The 14,065-nt window shown below is 42.2% G+C and overlaps 1 protein-coding gene across 1 annotated transcript; it reads right to left on the reverse strand.

The window, feature by feature from the left end:
• Positions 1 to 565: 565 nt before the first annotated feature.
• On the reverse strand, positions 566 to 1,192 carry GP9 (glycoprotein IX (platelet)). The gene has a single exon (XM_010083215.1). The coding sequence runs from the start codon at positions 1,190 to 1,192 to the stop codon at positions 566 to 568; it is 627 nt and encodes a 208-aa protein (XP_010081517.1).
• Positions 1,193 to 14,065: the final 12,873 nt, after the last annotated feature.

Consider the following 14,065-nt stretch of genomic DNA (forward strand, 5'->3'; position numbering starts at 1 on the left):
AAGTATTCAATAAGGAATACATTTAGTGGCTGGGCTATACAATCATAGTGGTTTTGCTGGCAGGAAACTCCTGAGCCTGAAGATGAGGTGGTTGAATTTGTTTGTACACGAGAACGGCCCTACCAAGCCCATTGGGACACTGTGAGGGGTAAGAGGTTGCAAACACACACACATTCTGAGTGAGAAAAGAACTGCTAAAATAGTACAATTGATGTTCATCTCCCTGTGTTAAAAAGTGCATGATTTGGGGATGTAAGCCTTCTTGCTATAAGAGGTGAGAATTCAGTGGAAAAATGCTAAGTTCAATGATTTAAAAAAAAAAAAAGAAATTGCTTTTCATACGAGTTGACAGAAACAGAATGAAGCTTGCCTGTTGTTACATCACCAAGCTTATTTGTGAAAGGAAATTAAATCAAACTTGCCTATCTGAGAACCCAGACTTTGAGCCCTGGGATCTGCTTGTAGCGTGTTCACCATGAAAACCCGTGTTGCCAGTGCCAGTGCCTCTGCTTTTTTGGGGTAGAATAGTTGGGTGTGTCTGTTCAAGCTAGTGGCGGTGAACAGCTCATCGTATCTTGTCATTTCTGGAGGCGTGCCTCCCCAAAAGGCGGTGCCTAGAGGCATATTGGCTGAAGTTGATTTGGCAGACCAGCTTTTTTGAGAATTTCAGAGCCCATGCTACTAAAATAAGTGTAATGATTGCTCCAGCAATTAAAATGAGGTCTCGCCAAAAGAACTCCAGACACTTGATTGGGAGAAGCCTCTTACAAATCCCTAGCTCGTTCCCAGTCAGCTGCCCCAAGGGTTTCATCCTCACGGGAGCTGGGCTTGCGCATCGGGCGTCGGCAAGAGAGGGTGCAGAGACGTCTTCTAGCCAGAGCTTCAGATACAGAATATGACAGTCGCAGTTCCAAGGATTGTCAGATATTTTCACCTCCTCCAGGCTGCGCAAGGCGTCCAGGGCGCCGGCAGGAACGGAGGTCAGGCTGTTGTTGTGCAGATAAAGCCTCTTGGTGTCAACGGGCAAGGCGGGCACTGCCGTCAGCTTCCTGGAGCTGCAGTCGATGTGCAGCCCCTTCATTTCTCCCAGTGGCTTACAGTTGCAGGAGGGAGGACAGACTTCAGTCTGGGTCACGTGGAACAGCAATGATATGGCAAATCCCGTGACAGTGATGAATTCTGTCTTGGTCATGCTTCAGCTACCCAGAGGAGAAGAAGAATAATCTGATAAGTATGATTCATTGGCATGTTTCTAAATGCAAAACTATGACACAGCTATTTCTTTCTCAGGATTACTCGTGAGGTTTAGGTTTTTGGAAGAAAATTTTTAGCTTTCTGTGTTTCCCACAAAGCCACTCTTCCTGCCATTAAGTAGCATAAATGCAACTGGGACAGAGCACAGTGCTTCTGTTTTGTCTCCAGTTTGTTGCTTTTCCTCCCCAATTGTACAAAACATGTTATTGTTCAAAGTTGTGGAACAGAATATCACCAGGAGATGATGGCATAAAATAGGTTAGTTTTAGGCAAAGATTTTGATCCCATTTCTACATCTTCGTAGGTCTAGTGTTAAAACTGTGAAGTCAGTTGTCAAAATTGAGCTTGAGAGACTGAATCATTGTAAATGTCTAAAAAATCTTCCTTCTGAGAGTATGACGATTCTAATGAGGAAATATGTATTTTTATGTGTCAAAAAGTTCTTTTTTGCTGCCTTGTAGCTTCATGCATCCCTGAGAATGCACAGTTTAAGATTTGGATTAATAGAGAATTGGGAATTTTGCATATGTGGTACTGCCTGTCTTTTAGGGATTAAATAACCATGCTCTGGGCTAGCAGGTAATTGTCCCTTTCACTCTGTCATTCCCACTTCTGTAGAGTGGCTCCCAGCAGACTTCCATCTCAGTCCCTTCTATCTGGCAGTTTAAACCCTCTAAAGCTATTCCCTTCCTGTATTTCCTACTACTTCTCAGCATTTTAAAATACATAGCTAGCCTTAGGACTAGATTGTAATTTGAAATACAAATTTCCTTGCACAGGTTGGGCAATTTCCAATCCTGAAACCATCTTTCTTTATGATTTTAATACATCCCATAATTAAAATATGTTGTTTTTATTTATTTTTCTATTTCATTTGCAATAGGTAAGTATTGAAGCAAAAATATCTGACTCTGTATTGTCCTGGCTACTACCTGGAGAGTGGCAGATGCTGTGAAAAGTGTGGGCTTCTTATACACAATACACTTAAAGAAAATTCTTTTTTAACTGAAGAAGGTGAAAACAGTTGTATAACTTTGCGTGCAAGCATTAGAAGCACATTGGGTACAATTTTAAAATGAGACTGGACAAAGCCTGAGAAATGTAAAAGACGCGTAGATGGGGCGCTCTGGGACGTGGTTTAGTGGTGGACGTGGCAGTGTGAGGTTTACATTTGGACTCGATGACCTTAAAGGTCTTTTCCAGCCTAAATGATTCGATGATTCTGTGAGACAGCAAGCAGGTAGGACAGACCTATTAACAACAACAAATACAGAGTAAAAGAGGTTTTTACATACAAAGGCAATAAGGAGCTTATTATGCTAATGTAGAATGGAATTCAGAAAAAAATTCCTTCAAAATAATGTTTTCAAGTATAGAGATATTTTAGAATGAAAAAATATTTCTTCTTAAAAACTTAAAATAAACGGGACTATTTTTTTCTCTAAGAATTTTCATTTAATAAAGACTAAAATTGGAAGAAAAATGGATTGATTTTCATTTAAATGTATTTGCTTGAATTTACTTGCCAGGATTATATAATTAACTTTTCAAAATAAAGTTGGACAGCTTTAGATTCCTGACCTAAATACTGCATTCCTGTATTTCATATTGGATTAATGCTACATAAAATTATAAACTTCCTCACAGAGAAGCTTAACAATCTCCTGTGTCTCTGTTAGCAAGTAGTTACTCTGAATATCTTTGGTCTGAATCTAGATACTCATCTGTTATTTTTCAATGAATTTACTAGAGCTGGTTTTTTTCAAAGCAGACAGCTTAAAAGGACAAACTATGTTATCTGGCTAAAAAAATGTTAAGTAATATCTACAGAAAGGATGATCTCCTCTGATTTAATATCTCCACAGTAAGAAATGCCAAATCAAGTAGAAATAAGAACCGTAGCAAAAGTGCAGAAAGGAAGAACTGGTGAGATGCCAGACTGACACTTACGCTTCTTGATCCCCTCTCGGTTCCTTTCCCTCTGCCTGGCAAAGTGTTGGGTACGTATAGCAACTGGAGTTGACTTTTTGAAGAGTCAGGAAGGAAATGTGTTGAAGCAGATGAGGAAAGATAGGAAACCGTTCCCCCCGGAGGGTGCTATATATGGGTGACACATGGCGTGGCACATTCTGCTCGGGGCAGTTTTGTATTTTCTGCAGACAAGAGGAAATGCTTTGGTAGGTTTTTTTAATTGCTAATATATTTTTCCCCTTAAACCTGACATTGTCTTGAAAACCTAAAATGACTCATTTGAAATCTAGGGTTTTTTTTTTTTCCTCAGCTGTAATAATCTACAAGTATGAAAGTTATCTTGAGCTTCAGCTCCTGACACCTGCAAGCCCAAGCAAGATACAGGGGAGCTAAAGTTAACCCACGAAATAGAGTGCCTTTGCTTTAGTCAAAGCCAGGTGTGGCTTATATCTACCTTTCCATTGATGAAGTAATATTTGGAAAAGCACACTGTAGCAGCAAAATAACTGATGTTAATCAGATGAGGTAATTACGGGATAGAGAAATATTCATGCTGGGTCTGGAGTTTAGCAATGACTCCCAGAAGGGCCAGGGAAGGTGTGCTGGGAAAGGCTCGCCGGCGTGGTGAGCATCGCTCCCTGTCATCAGGACGGCCAAGAGGACAGGGCTGGGCTTGGCACATATGTAGCTTTTCTTCCCCGTCACAGGAGCTATGTATAGCTCGGAAGAGGACTATGATCCTGCAAATTGCTTTGCATTCCGGTTGCTGAACCATATCAGCTGCTGAGTAACAGCAATGACATCTTGGAAGAGAACATGCTCTGTGTGTGTTTGGCTGGAAAGCCAGCAATTCAGAATGCTGCAGGTTTATAATATACACCTATCTGTTTATCTAAGTGAAGAATGCTGTGTTTGTGTAAAAGAAAAACAACAACAACAACAACAAAAAAAAAACAAAAATAGGATTTTGTTCTCACTTTTTTTTTTTTTTTTGGTATGTGAAATTTTGGAATAGAAATGAATGAAGGTTTTTCTTTGCTTTATCTGCCAAACGTGACCACTCTAGAATTAAGATAGCAGATGCCTTTTGGAAGCCCAGTGTGTTGTGGATCTGATGTTTAATTCAGGGCAGTTCTGGCTCAGTGTGCTGTTTTGGGGACAGGCTTTGAGCTGTGTTCTGCATTTGGAAATGAAACCCAGGTGAGTTTCAGACATTGCAGATGTGCAGCAGAGCCCTGCTTCTGAACTATTTCTTTATAGCATGCTGTTCTTGGGGGAAGGGAAATTTCTGACATTTAAAATTAGCAATTCTTGCTGTTTAGTTCTTACTTATATTTAAACTCATTTCCTTCATTAAGTCAAATCAGTTCCCAGTAGCCTGAAGTTTGTTAGGAACTTCCTTAAGAAAATGACTTCATGTGTATCTTTGCTCTTCAGTAGTTTAGAAGGTAATTTAGACAGTGCTGGAGGGAGAAGAGAAAAATGCTTCAAACCCCATTTGAATTTTGATCTTTCCTAAAAGATGAGGAAAGCGATTCTTCCTCCATTGAGATGAATAGTCCATCTGCCTGTCCGATGGTCAGTGGCTGAACCGGGGAGGGGGCTGCTAACAAAGGGAAGACCTTCTGTCTTAGGGATTGGTTGTGTTGTATTTAACGAGTACATCACTACACAATAGATTTCATAAGTGTCCGTCTTCCCTCGCGCCTGTTTCCTGTGTCACACGATCTGTGCCACACGTCCTAAGGAATGCTGCCCCACAGAACAGAGATGTTCCTGGTTTATGGTGAAATCAAACGCTGCGTCTTTTGGCATGGAAACGGACGGAAGATGTTTGGAATCCCCTGGAATCCCTGCCCAGGCTCTGTGCTGTGGGCAGTCTCACCGAGGCAGTCCCAGGTTCCTGGGGCTGCTGTGTGGCCGGAGCAGCACCCCTCACACCCTGTCCCCGAGTCCCGTTCCTTGTCCTGAGGGCTGCCGGCCGCTTTCCGCAGCTCTCTGTGCCACTGGATGTGTGTAGGGAGTATCTGCAGAAGCAAAGCTTCAAATACAAGGCATTTGCGTTTATCGTTTTAGGGCTATAGCTTTTAGTAGGCCAAATGAGGATTCTTCATTTAAGAGGATTTATTAAGAGCTAATTTGAAAAAAAAAAAGTTATAATCCGCTATAATCTTGTTATAGTCCAAAAGTATGTTTTCCATGGAGTGAATCCATTTGAACATTTTGTGGATGAGGGAGGGTCTGTCTGGCTCCTCGGCAGAGGGGTATTTCTGAGCGCTCCTGTTTCCCAAGCAAACCTCTCTCGCTGCCGTACTCCCCGACAGCACCCTTCTCTGCATTAGGTTTCTTTCGAGGCCCTGGCTTCTCCAGTCAGGTACGTGGTGCTGCTCCTCGTTGCTTATCCAGGGAGAAAGAAGAGCTGAAGGGGGGATTACGACGCTCCTTGCAGGTGAGAATAAAAGCTGCAAGCTCAAGCTAAATGTGCAGGTCAAACACATGGCATGCTAAGAGGAAGCGCAGGCAGAAGATGCCATTATTTTTTTGTAGACAGTTTTAAGGAGCTATAGTAATTCATTACTGTCAGTGACCTGTTCTTGACCTAGAAAGGCAGAATTCTTTCTCAAGCACTGTTTCCATTTCCAATGCTGAAAAAACTCGCCGCATCACATTGTCAATAGATGGCAAAAGCACTTCTCATTTCAGTTCTGTCACCTTGATTAAATCTGTTCTTTCATATTTTCTAATAGGTTGGTGCGAAGAGAGTAACCAAAATATTTCTTTGTGGCTGGATGTGAGTCACTGGTAATTCATGAATTATAAAAATAAGCAAAAAGAAGGAAAAAAAATCAATCATGAAATTAATTCACACATCGAGGACTATTGCCTGCAGAAATGAATTAAAGAAAATCTCTGATTTCTCTCACATCAGGAGTTATTGTTGCTCCAGGGCCAAAATATTCCTATTATCTACTGTACCCTAGAGAACTAGCTGATGAACCCTTTTTAGTATTTATACATAGGAGGGCCCTGAATTTCATCCTGCCCATGTTCTGCTTGTCATATTGTGTCCTCCTACACATTTATTGTGGTTTTACCTCCTGATTTAATTTTGCCTCTGTCAAATCAAATATCCCATTTCCTCAGAAGATTATTACACAGACAGATAAACTCTTGTCATTTGGGAAATTCTTCTCCTAAATTGCACTCCACCCATTTTATCAAATAATTCTTTCTCCTCAAGCCCATTCACACGAAGAATCTCCCTTCTTGCTATTTTCACAGCTCAAAAGCTACATAGCTGCTGTGCAATGATCAACTGTGGCTTGTCTTCCCACTAGGTGTCATTCAAGGTATTTTTTTGTTGAGCATATGCTGTCTGAATCAACCTTTAGCTATCAAATTCAATCATCAATTCAAAATCAATGTCTGAAAGACGTATTATATTCTTTTAGGATATTACCTTTTCTGTAGCCTCCAAGATAAATATGTAACAGATAGCTAATTTGTGTTCTATGGAACTCTCAGGGTCTTGAGTGTGTTAATGAAAATAAATATTCATTGATGGTTTGGATTCAAAGTGTCCTCAGGAAAATATTGATACCATTTATGCTAAGTTGTTGCAGTGGTAGAGTGCACACGGGGAAGCTTTCGGAGAGAGAATCTCTAAGAGCATCATCCTGACAGCAGTCAGTGTTCCTGTCGCGTGTTTCAGGAGCTGAATGCGATGTCGGCACCTTGATGGGGAGTGCTGGGCTTGGCAAAAGGGAGTCAGCTCTGCCCCTCTCTGCCTTGCTTGCTTTGCTGCGCTAAGTATTTTGCTCTAATGAGAAGTCATTAGTTTTCTAGCTCTTTCTGCACAGTCACTGTTATTCAAAATACAATACTGTGCTTTAGTCAAACAGTTCCAGCACAACACTGTGTTTATGTGAGTGTTTTATTTGGGATCAGGATTGAGCTTTCAGAGCAAATCTCATTATCTTCTCCATTTTCCACATGTGCCTTTTAGAGTTGGACTTGATGATCCTTGAGGTCTTTTCCAACCTTAATGATTCTATCATTCTATTAAATACATCTGATTTGTTCCAGGTGCTAATGGAGGTTCAGTACTGGGGACCAGACTAAAGATTGCCCAAAGTAACCTCTGTTTTCCTAGTACGTGTGGTTGGATGCGGTGTCCTCAGTTCCAGATTGTCTCACTGCTGTGATCCAGCTCTTTGGGCCATTCTGTTTGTTGATACAGACCTTGCCACGCGACGGCCAAAGCACTGTCTGTAAACAAACCTTGTTTGAAGCCCTGGTAACTGTGCAGTCAGACCTGCTGAAGATATTTGAGCATCTTTACCAGGTTACTGCGTAATAGCTCTCATAGGGTTGTGAAATGGGTGAACTTAAGCAGCACTCTGGTGGTGTGGTGTTGTCCTTGGTTAAGGAGTTTGGTGATAAAATCAGTCTTCAGCACTGTTAGCTAGAGTCCTGCTATGTTCTGCTTGAAGAGTTGGAAGTGTTGAAGGCAGGGCGTTAAACTCCATGGTCACACTGAACAGCTGTTCTTGGAAAGATCAATTAGAAATTCATTAGTGGCTGATGTAAAGGAGTATATTGGAAAAGCCCAAGTGATGAGTTTACCATGGCATTTCATGGCAGAATTTAACTCACTGCTCATAATTGATAACATTGTTAGTTTTCACCTTGCCCTTTATAAAGCCGTGACTTCATAGTTCTTTGAAATAAAACCATCAACTCTGGGTAATTGGTTATGATGTAAGATGTCCTTATTGCCAATCCCAATTTTCCAGTTCTTGCATTGCATCCCCAAAGCCATGATACTTCCATATAAAGAAATGTATGTTGATTATTTTTTTTAATTTTTTTTTAGCGGGCTTGGTGTTTTAAACCATTGGAGCTCCTATTTTCCAAGTTCTCCTCACAGTCATTAAGGCTGGATATTACTAATTAAAACTGAGATTCACCTCTAATCACGTGCCTCCAAGCATTAGGTTCTGAAGGACATCTTTTATATATCGTGACCCATGATAAAATCACAAAAGCAGAAAATGCTGCTGTGCTAATCCGATTATTTCCTGTCGCTGAATCCTAATATATGAACAGTTTGGAGAGTCAGTTTTATCAAGCTGGCAGATGAATTAATCATATGGTCACATATAGAAGGGAATAAATACCCAGTGTTCCTCTAAGGACTGTAAAGTCATTAAAAGATGCTGCAAGTCTCTTCCCACATAATGAAATTCTTTCCTGGCCCTCATTCCTCCCTCTAGCTCAAACACAGTGTTGATGGCTGCGCTTCGGTGAAACTTCCTACCTCTAATGGAGCTCCTGGGAGGTTATTTACAATTTATTTCCACATCGGATTTGATGAATGTTGGTGGTTTGGTGTTGTCCTGCAATGCCACTCGGGGTGTCATTCTCTCCACGCTGACAGACACAGAATGCTTACGGTATCCCACCCTCTAACAGGGAAAACCAGAGCTTGGAACAGAGGAGAGCTCTCTGTCCTCTTTAGCCAACAGCTTGCCCTGACTACACGTCCCCAATCCGTTGGCGTTTGCCTCATACTTTGGCCGCTTTCTGCAGCTCTAGCTGCCAGACCTTTACACAGGATGTTGTTCAGGTTTTATGACTACAGAAAAACTGTCTACTTTTTTTTTTTTTTTAAATGAGGACTCCTCACATCAAATATTCTGAAATATTAGGTTCTTTCAGATAAAAGGACAAAGAAAGAAAAAACCATGGGATTCCCCTTCCTGTTAAGTCTTTGCCTCTGGCTCCCTTCAGAAATATTTTATACTTTTTGCTGTTTTAAGGCAGGCTTTTGTTATGATCTAAGTGTGCTAGTTAGATCACGGTGCTTAACTTTTTGCCTTTACTCATCTTCTGCCTTCTTTTGGATGTTTCCGTTTGTTTCCTAGTGAACCCAATCATTTTTCCTTTTCTTCTTCTCCAAACTCTGGGGCATTTCTGATAAATCTCTGTGAATAAGACACAATGTATAGTAGTGAGGACCCCTTTCCAGAATATACGGCAAGTTAAATGTCTATATACTGCCTCCAGGTTAGTCACTGCTGCTGGGTTGCTGCAGCTGAACAGAGCTTTATTACCAATCTTAGCTTTTGCTCAGTTTGTAGGTCTGGCATTTGGGAAAAATGTATCAAAATTCTATTAATTCCCTTTAAATAATTCCCACCCCTTTACAACAAGGAGTATGATTAAAACAAAACAAAAAAGGAAAAAGAAAGAATAAGAAGAGCTCCTCAAGCTAGTGAGCTGCCCCCCGAGGTTTGGTTATAGGAAGCAACCTCACTGCTTTCCTCAGCTGAATGTCACGGGCCAACCGCTGGCTGAAAGAGAGATTTCTGTAAGGGAAAAGTAAACTAACTGCTAGGGTTTGGACCTGGGGCTTGTGTGGCCAGGACTCTGCTGAATCCCCTCCATATATATAGCCAGTAAACAGGCTTGTTATTTTTAGCAAATGGGTGAAAAAACGGTACATTTCCTGTGGGATGAGAAAAATGTGAATCCATTAATTTCCAGAGTTCTATAATTACATTTTTTTTCCCCTCATGTGTCAAGCAGGGCCATCAAACCCTTGTATTTGAAAATACTTGTTTGAGAAGCTCCTTACTTTGAGTGTGATTGATAGTGGGATATAAAAGAACACCCAGAGCAGTCAGCACTCTTGCTCAGGGCTAAGTTCCTGGGGGATATAAATTGAACATCTGAGGAAAGGAGCACAGACACTAATTCTCAATTCAGTGAGGACTGAGATTTTTCTCCGCCTTCAGGATATTGGATACAACCAATAAATAGTGCAGGTGTCACCTTATTTGTAGGTTTTTATTGTTTCTGAGGGAGTCTGCAAACTGCAATTCAATCCCTGTCTTTTTTGTTCAGAGTCAGCACAGAAAGTGGTGCCTTGAAGAGGGTGAAAAGATCTGTGACTCTGAACAAGTGCTCTTGAGACTCATCTTTGAAAGGTTTTAAAGGTCTGCTGGGGTGTTGGCGTGATGTGAATTCTCCTGAGCACGGAGCTGCTAACTGCATTTTCCGTTTACATGAAAAAGCCCCAAGGGCAGAGTGCTTAAAATCCAGTGAAAGGTCTGGGTGCTGCTTCATACGGTGTGACAGTAACAGCGATGCCATTGCACAGCCACTGCAGAAAATCAGGTGAGCGAGTAAAACTGCTGGCGTGGTCTGAAGGTGGCAAAGGCTTACGTGGTAACCCTCAGTGATGTGGAGAAGGAGGCCCCGCGCACCGCTGACACCACGTCCTTCACAGCTGTGAAGGCAGCTGGCCGTATGGACACACCAGGGTGGTCGTCGCACGCCAAAAGCCAGGAAACCTCTCAAACTCCATTGAAAGCCTCACGCGTATTGCAAATATATTGATAATAATTTCTTTTTCTTTAGAAAACCAGAATGGACGTGTAATGTGCAGGTCTTGTTTGCACTTGAAGCTGCTCAGAAGCAGCTGCTCCTGACAAATCCCATATGTGGACACACGCTGTGTTTCCTTTATGTTAACCCAAAAACCTTCAGTAAAGCTGAGCAACAAAAAGGCATCTTACCCCAAAATGACAGCCCCATGCAGGAGCAGTTACATCTTACAAATCAGGGCAAATTATCTTTATTTAATAGCGGATTAAATTAAAATTGAACAGCTTGTATCTGTAAAGTGTTTTTCTCTCAAAGCCTTTCTTTCTGGCTACCCCAGGTCTTCCTTTCGGCACTTTGCTGCTACTAGATAGATGTTTGCTCGTCAGCGCTTAGTTTTTCTCTTTCATCCTACCATCTGTTCCACCCATCAGAACTCCATTATTTCCAACGCAGACGTGTGCAATACGCAAATGTACCCTGCTGCTGCTGTCCCGCTGGGGGGAGGAGGCACAGTTTATATTGATAAATAACCTGGCTCAGGCTGGGCGTAGTTCCATTCTTCTGAGCGCTCATTCTGTGAGAGTGTGTGTATAAAAGTTGCCCAGAAAGCTCCGCCATGGTGCAGAGCCCAGTTCAAGCCCATTGCTGGGGATATATTCTAGAGCGTCTCTAAAACATAGTCAGCAATAATGCATTTGACCTGCTGCTGTCTGTGAACCCCGATACATCACAGCGTGAGATTTGGTATTTTGCGTGTGGTCGTTTTCCTCAAATACCTCACAAGCCAAAAAAGCCATCTGCAGCTGTTTTATAGAGCTAAGTGGGCAAAAGAAACACGCCATCAAAGGAGCTTTCTCTGGTGTAATTTCAGCAGTCTGGCCTATATTTGGCTTTGAGAAGCTAAGGATTGGCTCCTGTCTTTGAAATCTTCCCGTTTGTGCCCAGTTTAGCAAACCTAAACTGGGGCAGTTCATCTGGCAAAGGAAGGGAGAGGTAGGGACCAAAAGCTAGCTGTGTGGATGGCGAGTGGATCTGCTGGAATCTGGGCTCTAAATCTATTCAGTAAATGTTGGCACTAGCTGACAGAGCTGCTCAGTGAGGCGACTTTGCAGAAGAGGTGGGAGCTAATCTTCAAATTAGCTAATAATGATAATATTAATGGTAATGATCCCAAAGCTTACAATTCACTCCAAGGAAAAAGGCAGAAGTGAAGGACCTTCTCTGGAGTATGGTAAAGCCTGTGTGCAGTTTCTCTCCTCGCGTGGGAAGGGTTGGTTGGCTCAGTCAGCATGGCAACCTGGGTGCCATGGAAGCTGTAACACTGTGAAAAAGTGAGTGTGTTGTAACTGCTTCTTACAGGAAAATAAAATTGGATAACAGTGTTGTTAACGTAGTCTGTGAAGGCATTAACTCCCGAGTCCAGGTGCCACAGCTCTCTGAGTAGGAGTATGTCTTGCACTGTGCCTTGGAAACAGATACAAATCTCTTGGTATTTCAGCCACCAGACTGCCTGAGACTGCTGAAATAAGGGCATAGAATATGAGTGGGAATAATATAGTCTATCTGAAAAGCAAACAAAATAAATTCTCCCCTACACCTTGACTTTGGCAATATCTCTGACAAAGACCCAACATGAATTTATTACCCACCTCTTCTGCCAAAAGTCAGTGATGAGGGCTCCATCCCTTGTACAGGTTTAAACCATTGATGCTGGCGTTGCAAGGCTCAAGCAAGTTCTTTCAACTGTTTAAATTCTTGCTCTACTATTGTTTTCACGCTAGAGGTGATTTTTCTTTATGCATGCGGAGTCAGATGAAGAAGGAAATAAGGATAAAAATAATTTCCAGATACTGGAGTAAAACTGGAGAAAGTTAAAAAAAATGTTCTTTGTTGTTCATACTGGAAGAGGACAATCTCAAACCAGGAACACGATAACGTTTCTCTCTATTGTCTATGCTACAACGTAGAGAAATCATGGATTTGATCAGACTGCTAGCAAGTATAACACAAGTATATACCTCCTACTATAGTGTAAAGGTTCTCAGGGATCTTTGTACTAATTTTTGGTTCTACATTGTGTTTTTCATTCAAAACCAGATTGTTTTGGTGAAAAAACATAAGCAGAACCACCGCCAGGCAGAACTGTTGGGGAACCCCCAGCGCTGGCGCTGGCTAAGGGGCTGCAGTGTGGCCGTGCTCTCCTGAGCTCAGCTTGTCCCCTTGTCCCCCTTCTCCTCTGTGTGCTCACAATCTATCCAATTGTTTAAAGGTTGCTCTGCTGGAGTCGTTCTTCTCCACAGCATACAGTGCATTGATTTTCCACGTTTCTGAGACTCCCTGTGCCTGCTGTGAGCTCTCAATTTCCATAGTGATCTGCTTAGCGGTTGCTACCCTGTGCAGGATTCATTCCACATTCTAGGGAGGGCACACTCCCTTGCCAGACTAGATTTTTTTATAGTGTCAGGTCTATTGAAATGGCTGCATTATTTTCTCTTCCGTTGTCCAGTAACTTTGCTTTTTTTTTTTTTTTTTCCTCTTTTTCTTTTCTTGGAACTTTCTGAACAGAAATTGAATTTTCCCCTCCCTATTATTCAAGCCAGAACATTTTTTAAAACTGTAAGCAAATGATATGGTTTTCACCCAAGCTGAGACATCTCTTAGTGTGTCCAAACTTCTGCTGCCTCATGGACACTCACAACCTCGCTGCTGGTTTGAGGTGGTTGGTGCTGACTCCTGTGCACCAAGGATGCCAGTTACGTCGGGTGGGAAGTGGTGACCCTAGAGTTCTTTCCCATTTTCCACCAAGATCTTTAGAGGGATAAAGACACTCTCCAGGATCTCAGCCAGAAGAAGTGATGGAGGATTACTGTGGCCTAAAAAATTCTCTGCAGGAGCCCTCGCCGGGGTTTTTTATTCATGCTGTGCACACAGTTAACATGGATGGGACTCCTCAGTGTGTCAGCAGTGTTCCGAGGAGGCCAAGTCAGAAGTTTTGATCTGTGCATAGCAAAACCATGCTCTGGATGAGCAGCATACAGAACAGTTCTTCATGTCAACAAGCCTTTTCAGGCTGTGAATGGCCTCAGTTCACTTCATAACCCTTAGAACTCCAAGACACTTGGGATGTGACTGACCTGATGGCAGAGTTCACTGATTTTCAATGTATGTATTCGTGCCGTCAGTTCACCGAGAAAAAGCCTGTGCTCGCTGTCTTTATCTTGCACTGGCTTTTCAAATGCCAGCATCTTTGCTGTTGTGCTTATCAAATACTGTTTCTGCACATGGTATGAAAAAAATATTCTCTTGTTTTTACATATTCAGTGTGCTTCATTCAGAGAAATAAGTGACTATGGGCTGGTGTGATGGGTTTGCCCTTGGCCGGGGGCCAACTCACACACACCTGCTCACCCACCCCCCCACCCCCAATCTGAGGATAGGGGAGAGAATT

This window comes from Pterocles gutturalis, unplaced genomic scaffold (genome assembly GCF_000699245.1).
Source record: "Pterocles gutturalis isolate BGI_N339 unplaced genomic scaffold, ASM69924v1 scaffold30331, whole genome shotgun sequence".
Taxonomy (NCBI): Eukaryota; Metazoa; Chordata; class Aves; order Pterocliformes; family Pteroclidae; genus Pterocles; species Pterocles gutturalis.